Below are 8,616 nucleotides of genomic sequence, written 5' to 3' on the forward strand. Positions count from 1 at the left end.
AAAACAATTATGTGATTTTTGAGCCTTTATTAGAGAAATGTCTTTTGGTTAACTTTAATTAATAGACTATATAAACAGGGAGAGAACAAATGAATGGTTCTAATAAAAGATAGTTTTTTGTTTGTTTTATGTGTCTAATTAATTACAAACCAATCTCAAAAAATAATTCACATATATGTTTCACTTAATTATTGTTGGAATAATATGTCTATGATTTGCACAATAATGAATAATTCTTAATTATCATTTATACTCATTGATGAAATAGGTAGAACAAATATATTTAAAAAATAACAACTTAATTTATTATTTAAAAGAAATATTAAACCTGTTCACTCATCAAATAAATGAATCTAAAATATAGTTTCTAGAAAGAATTGTAGAACTAATTTAAAGAAAGAGACTTAATATAAAGTTGAAAATAAAACTAAATTCCATGCCAGTTATTTTTTGGTCTACCAATCTGCAATGATTTTCTTGTTTTTCTTTCGCATTTCTTTCTTTTCTTGAATAATGCGTTCCTGAAAACAAGATAAAAAATATGGTTTGTGGCATACAAATTTGAATCAACTATTCAAATATATTAAAAGGAGATGAGTAAATCATCTTTACCCTTTCTTCTTGCAAACTTCTCCATTGATAAAAAAGAGTCTTTGTTTATCTATTCCCATATATGGTATGTAGATTTAAGGTTTACATATGTCGATTGAATATCGTCAGGCATAGTCTTTAGTATGCAATGACGAGCCAAGTAATCAGATCTCACCCAATCCGCATATTTTTTATGATCATCATAATCAGATAAAGTTGATGGCTCATCTGGAGGCACATCAATGATTACATCATACAATTTTAGTTTACTCAGAACTATATGTATGCTTCTGTACCAATCATCAAGATTGTTGAAGTCTAAATGAAAAGTACTTAGGTAGCCGTCATAAGGATTCACTGGTTCTTTCAAATTTTGAGGTCCTTGATTAGGATTGAGAGAATTAACCATTGTTGTTGGAAATAAATAAATAAAATATAATGAATTAAAACATATAATAAATACTAGATATTATTTGGAGAAGTAATCATGATGCATGAATGCAACATATAGAAACACATAAAAATTATATACTAATCCATGATAAATTAATTTGAAAATTAATGGACCAACCTTTGGGTATGTCAGACTAACTCCAAATTAATTTTGAGACAAATCTCAATTTCATAAGTGAAAACTTAAAAACGCTTTTTTCTCTGTTGACTTATGAACTACCACTAGTTTGGTCAAGATGCACTAGTCGTGCTCGAAAGCCTAGATACACCTTCGGAATATAACCCATTATTTTCAATTAATGACTTAACTCAATAGTGTGCCTTAGGGTCAGTCACACTTGATATACATCACTAATTATATTCTCATAAGTGAAGTCAACCTTGTGATAAAATAAATATATTCGGAAGCCTTTCTTCAGGGAGGCCGCAAACGAAGGCGACACTAGACCCTTCTTATGCCTCTCGGTGTTCAACCTATAATGGAGACCATGAGACTTATTTTCATAACTCCATCCCACACTCACTATTTTGGAAAAGTGTGTTTTCACAAAATCTATATTTTTTAATTTAGTTGTAAAAATAAATTTAATTATTTTTACCAAATGATATTATAATAATTACTTATCTAATTAAGAAAAATATAAAAATGAATAAATTGTGCCCTTAATTCTAATTTTAATTTTGCTTTAATTAAGAGAATATCATTTTATTTTAATAAAATATTTTTCATTAAAATAATAAATTAAGCAAATTTAATTTTGATTTACCATCTTAACTAGTTAAGACTAAATTTATTATTATATGAATTATCATATAATAAAATATAGGACTTCCTAATAGCATGTTTTTACACGAATGTAATGCATGCTAATTGCATATTGTGTGGATATATGAATGACATGTTATAATGTATAACAAAATATTAAACACTTTAATCATATTCAAACATTTATAATACGTAAATAAAAGCGGGCGGGTAGCTTTTGGGTATTTCTAGAAAAATTAAAACACTTGAAAAAAAAACATGAAAATGTAACCTAGACTAGCTAAAGCCTGATGAAGAATGCATTGATCTCGAGCCTTGAGATGCAGTCTTGTTGAGCCAATGCCACCCTTTTTCATATACATTTTGAATTATACAACTTTTTAATTATTTTAAACAACCTTTTAAAATCATTAAACTTTGGGTTTTAACACCCAAATAGTGTCTAAGGCCCAATTTGAATATGGGTTATTTAATTCAAATAAAATTAAACAAATTAATTTTAATAAATTAAAATGAAAAATAATGTAAATTTTGGATATTTTAATTAAAACAATTTCAATTATTGAAGAGAATAATTATGGCAAATAATCAAAACTATTTCAACTATAATTTTTTTTAAATTACAACCATTTTAATTCAATGAATAATTAAAATAATTTTTGTAACAACACATTAGGGTTTGTATGACATAAGCCCTAGGTGTGTCACCAAGATGGGCGGCGGCAAGGGGTCCAGCGGTGGAGGAGGGCACGACCGAGGGTGGAGGCTGGTAGGGGCGCGCACGACCGAGGGTGAAGGGACGTTGAACAACGTGGGTGCAGGCGCAGGGCACGACGTGGGCGTAAGGGAAGCGGCTCGGGCCTCGAGGTTCGTGCTCAGTGCTCGGGCCATAACAAAATTTTATCTAAAAATTTTAAAAAATTACAAAATTCTTATGCCCAAAAAATTGGCATACATTTTTCATGTAGAAATTTTTTAAGAACAATTCCTAAACCCAAAAACACCATTATAAACAACCTTTAAGAATCTATCATTATCAATATAAACATCCATCCATTCAAATATAGATATATATATATCACATATAATATAAAAATGCTCATAATCCCACACAACAATTAATAATATGTAGAGATTAATGACTTGCTCTCATACCAATTTTTGGAAAAACAATCAGAGGTCACAACGAAATGGCATGGTGGGCCCACTTGATAAACAACAAATTTTTTTCCACCTCTCATATAAACAATTTATATGTTCAAGAATACATTCATACAGGAAATTTTAATATGCAATATCATTAATCATGCAACATATATATAATTATACACATACTTATATATACATATCATATGCATATGTATACAAATATTCAAGAACATAAATATTTACATCTTGAAGCCTATCAAGTGTCCTTGAGACTTTTTGTATAAATAATGATTTTCCTATCCAACGCTTTGAGTACTCAGACCACGATCTTCCGGAGTGTTCTCTACACCTCAAGATGTGTGTGGGCACATAGAGAACAATGATTTGTAATTTAGAAATTACATGTTTTTCTCAACACATGAGTACTTGGATTATGACTTGAGAAATGTTGGAATAATAGAAGAAGATGAGAATTTCTTGTCTGATAATTTCTGAAACTTTTTTTGAATCACCACTCCCCATTTCTTATTACCACATAATATATATATAGATTATATATTACCTTATTATTCATAATAATAATAAAAGTAATATAATAATACAATCATAATGATGATTGGAATTAATTTAGGTAATATCTAACTTACCAAATTTGAAAAAAAATTATTTTCAAATTATTAATTAATTTTATAAATAAAATAAAAACAATACTGATATTTTATCAGTACCATCTTACATGCATGACATTGTCCTTGGACTGTGTCATGCATGTGGCAATATTCCCTGAAAGGGAATACTATATTTTTCTTATTGTCTTTTATTTATTTATTTAATTAAATAAATCTTTCACACAAAATATGGTATTATCTTTTTAAGGAAAAGATTACAACCATATTATAAAATTGAAATTTTAAATTGATGATCATCATTATCATCATCTTTTAAAAATCAATAAATCAAAACTATTTCAACTTACCATTTTTATTTTCTCCCACTCAAATAAAAGAATTAATATTAAAAATGAATTAATTTATTTATATATATTTCAAAATTCTATATTTAAACAAACAAATATATTTTTGAAAATTTAATCATTAATTCCAAATTAATTATTCAACCTTAATTATCATATAATTTTATATTTGACCTGAAGAATAAAATTCTTCTCAAATTTTCAAATTATAGTTTTACCCTTGGATCAACTCTTACCTTGATATGATGTTGATAGAGGCACCCCGGGGACCTATGGACCTATAATATTAAGCTCCAATAAATATTAGATTATTAATCAAAACTCTTTCATTAAATAATCATATTTATTAATCTCATGATCACTCCACTATAAATATGAGAATGAACTCTTGATAATTATAGACATTTATTTACAGAATACTTTACTAAAGAATAAAGTGTCAATTGATATAATAATTACATACAACGTTAATCCTTTATTAATGGTTCATAATTAAAAGGGAATAAAATTACCGTTTTACCCTTTGAACTATATCTAGTTCCTAGTGTACCATTGACTTTACTAGTGAAGGTTGTGTCACAACAAGTTTGAGACGTGAGTGCTCGTAACCTTTTCAGTTCCAAAAGTCAACCCAATAGGGAACCATTATTCAATCTATAAGAAGGTATAGATTCCATATTTGTTAACTACATCCCTAGCCATATATATCATTGAGTCCCCTAAACAATTGTTATTAGCCTGATCACTCTGACAAACCTTAACTCATGAATCAAAGGATCAGATGACATATATAGGAGTTCATAGTTACCTTAGGATTAAGATCATTGTGTATATGATCACCATTTGATGTGTTTGATTAATACTACGAAACAATGTTTAAACAAGTATTAACAAATCACATCTGGTCCAGTTCTATATATCACTATATATAAATTACCTTCACTAAAGTGTCCTACTACACTAGTGACCTGGATCTAGGTCACTTGTATTCATAATACTAGCGAACCGTACTAGCAGTAATTGATCTAAAGATTCCATAACTTTATTTTACTATGAGCTATTTTAAGTTCATTATCTTAATCTCGATCATCTCTTACCAATATGAGATTGAGACCACATAGATAAACTTTTGAATTTTATGATATTTACTTAATATTATTAATAAAATATCGGACATAGTCCATATATATAATAACAATTCAATTATTTATTTCATTTAAAATATTTGTCAACTACAATTGCTTTAAGGGCACTGTTCCCAACCATCTTCCATTGGCCCTTTTGATGAGTTGCTGGCGGCCACTTTTGAGGAAACCATTTACATGGCCTGGCTCCAGGACAAGAATATGGATCTCCTCCTCTATCCGGATTCGGCTGCAAAAAGGGCCAAGTTTGAGGCCTAGGAGAAAGAAGACGAGGAACTTCTTATAGGGGATCAACAGGATGAAAACACTCTAGACGTCCCGGATCAAAACGAAGCCCAGGCCTGAGCCTTTGTAATTTTATTTGGTGCTTCCTCTCTCCTTTTTTTTTAACATATTTTTTATTGTCACGGATGCGCTTATGGCAATTTTTTATCTTACTATCTTGTTATTACATTGAATTTATCCTTGCACATCTTTATTTCCTGCTTTATGCTCATATATTTTTTTTTAAATTCACTAAGTGTTCTACCACTATGCATGCATTTTTTAGATGTGGAATCCTGGTTCCCATGGCCAGGACCATTAGGGAAAAATTGTGGAAGTGGATTAACTTGTCCCGAGATAAAGGTTCAGGTTTCAACGGTCTGGACCGTTTTGGACTTATCAAATATAATTTAACTAATTTACCCCGAATCTATGGTTCAGGTTCCAACGACTTGGATCGTTATAGAATTTTTCATATATGAATTAGTTTTAACGGCCTAGACCATTAAAAAGTTCTTAGGTAGAAATTAGTTAATTAACTTATTCCAAACCTAAGGTTTAGGTTTCGACGGCCTGGACCATTTAAAATACTAACTTTAATCATTTCAAACCTAAGATTCGAGTTCTAATAGTTCTAGACCGTTATGGGGGACAATAAATAAGGATTAAATTGTCTCGGACCATGTTAGGTTTGGATCAACTTTTTGGAAGTTGGGTTTTGGATAACCAGTCTATACGAATCTGGATTAGGACTAAGCTCTGAACTTTGCATCCCCTTTTGTTTTTAATCCTGGACTGTTTCGGAGTTGGGTTCTGAACCACCAGTCTATACGAATCTGGATTAGGACTAATCTCTGAGCTTTGCATCCCCTTTTGTTTTTAATCCTGGACTATATAGATGGTCCTACCCCCTAAGTGACCAAAGAGTGTAGTCTTAGGTCACTTGTTCATGCAAAAATTAAAGACGGACATGGACTTTTTCTTTTCTTAACACATTCGTTATGGAGTTTTGTTCACACCATTTTGATTAACTAGGAAATTCCCCTGGGGCATACATTACTTTGAAAATTAAAATGTTAAAAAAAATTCGGCTATCTCCTCCTAACTACAGATAGTACCAGCGGAGGTGTTCAACATTCCAGGCCCTTGGGACCTTTGTTTCGTCTAACTGCTTTAGGCGATATGTTCCCAAACATACTTCATTTTGGATCTCATATGGTACTTCCCAGTTAGGTCCTAGGACCCCCATTCCCGAATTCTGAGATGCAGGGAAGACTCTTCTCAGGACCAGATCATCAGTCCCGAACCTTCGACTCTTAACTCTAGAGTTGAAGTGCCTTGCGATCTTTCACTGATACATCTTTAGCTGCACTTGCGATTCTTCCTGGATCTCTTTGATGAGATCCAGGGATTCCTGGAGCATGGCGTGATTCTGGACGGGATCGTACATATCTCATCTATGGGACAGGACCGCATTCTCTACTAGGATGACTGCTTCACATCCGTAGACCATCAAGTAGGGAGTATGTCCAGTTGAAGTTGTTTCTATGGTCCGGTATGCCCATAAGAAGCGGGGCAACTCTTCTAGCCACTTGCTCCTTCAAGCTTTTAGCTTTTTCTTTAGTGTTCAAAATATTGCTCATGGCGTCCATTTTCCCATTTGCTTGAGGCCTTGCGACTGCGGAGAAGCTTTTGACGATTGCATGTCTTTCAAAGAAGTCGATGAAGTGGATGCTATCAAATTGCTTCCTGTTGTCGGACATGATTTTGTGAGGGAGGCCGTATTGGCACACAATATTGTTGATGTCGAAGTCTAGGGCCTTCTTGGAGGTAATTGTGCTCATTGATTCCGCCTCGACCCACTTGGTGTAATAATCGATGGCTACAATGGCATATTTCAATCTGCCCATCCTGGTCGGGAGGGATCCTACCAAATCAATTCCCCAAAACTGCAAAAAGCCAGAGACCGGTCATCGAGGTTATCTCTGTGGGAGGAGCTCGCGGGATCTTCTTGTACCTTTGGCATTACTCGCACTTGCGGACGTAGTCTACATAGTCTTTCTTCATTGTTGGCCTAAAATATCCTTGCCTTAGGATTCTCTTAGACAAGTCGAGTCTGGCTGAGTGATCTCCGCAAAAGCCTTTGTGCACTTCGTGCATGATCGCACCAATCTCGGTCTCGGATACGCATCAAAGATAAAACATGGATAACCCCATGCGATAGAGCTTGCCATCCATCATGACGTATCAGAGGGCCCGGCACTGAAGCTTCCTGGCGGCGGTGCTGTCTGTGGGAAATTCTCCAGTGGTTAGATATTGGATGAGAGGCCCCATCTAAGATGATGTGTAATTTATGACATTTACAATTTTGGGGGCTTGAATACTGAGTGCAGGTAGATGGTCAATTAGGACTACCTCAGAGAGTTCTACTTCAATATATGTGGCCAACTTTGCCAATGTGTCTGCGAACACATTCTGTTCCCTGGGGATCTGGCGGATGACGTATTTTTTTGAACGATTAGAGTAACTCCTAGGTTTGCGCCACGTAGGCGGCCATCTTCTCCCCCTTCATTTGGTATTCTCCTGAAATCTATCTTACCACCAACTGGGAATCACTGTGGACTTCGATGTTTTCTGCCCCCACTTCCCGAGCTAAGCGTAGTTCGGCCAGCATGGCCTCGTACTCAGCCTTATTGTTTGACGCTTCAAATTGGAAGTGTAGGGCGCTTTGAAATTGGTCACCTTGGGGGGATATTAAGATGATCCCGGCCCTGACCCCAGCCCCATTCTCATTGGAGGCTCTGTCCACAAAGATCTTCCAGAAGAGCACTACAAGGTCGATTGGCTCTTCATCCTCAGCAATCCCAGGCATTCTACGATGAAGTCAGCCAGGGCCCATCCCTTGATGGAGATTATGGGGACGTAGGCAATATCGAACTGGCTCAGCTCCATGGCCTACTTCAAAAGCCTTCCCGATGATTCTGGTTTTTGTAATACTTATTGTAGGGGATGGTTCGTTAGTACCCTGATGGCATGAGCCTGAAAGTAAGGTCTTAACTTCCTGGAAGCAGTCAGTAAGCAAAATGTTAGTTTCTCAATCAAAGGGTATCTGGACTCTGCGCCTAACAACCTTTTGCTTACGTAGTAGACTAGGAGTTGGACCTTTCCTTCTTCTCGCACTAAGGCAACACTTATGGCATGTTCTGACACGGTCAAATATAGGTACAGTGGTTCCCCATCCACCGACTTTGACAAGATTGGTGCTTGAGCCAAAT

General features: G+C 34.3%; 1 protein-coding gene across 1 annotated transcript; it reads right to left on the reverse strand.

Moving 5' to 3' along the window:
• Positions 1-6,837: 6,837 nt before the first annotated feature.
• On the reverse strand, positions 6,838-7,251 carry LOC133816630 (uncharacterized). Its single transcript, XM_062249014.1, has one exon. It carries the CDS (start codon positions 7,249-7,251, stop codon positions 6,838-6,840), a length of 414 nt encoding a protein of 137 aa, XP_062104998.1.
• Between the last annotated feature and the right edge of the window lie 1,365 nt (positions 7,252-8,616).

The sequence above is a fragment of the Humulus lupulus genome, chromosome 1 (genome assembly GCF_963169125.1).
Source record: "Humulus lupulus chromosome 1, drHumLupu1.1, whole genome shotgun sequence".
Classification (NCBI taxonomy): domain Eukaryota; kingdom Viridiplantae; phylum Streptophyta; class Magnoliopsida; order Rosales; family Cannabaceae; genus Humulus; species Humulus lupulus.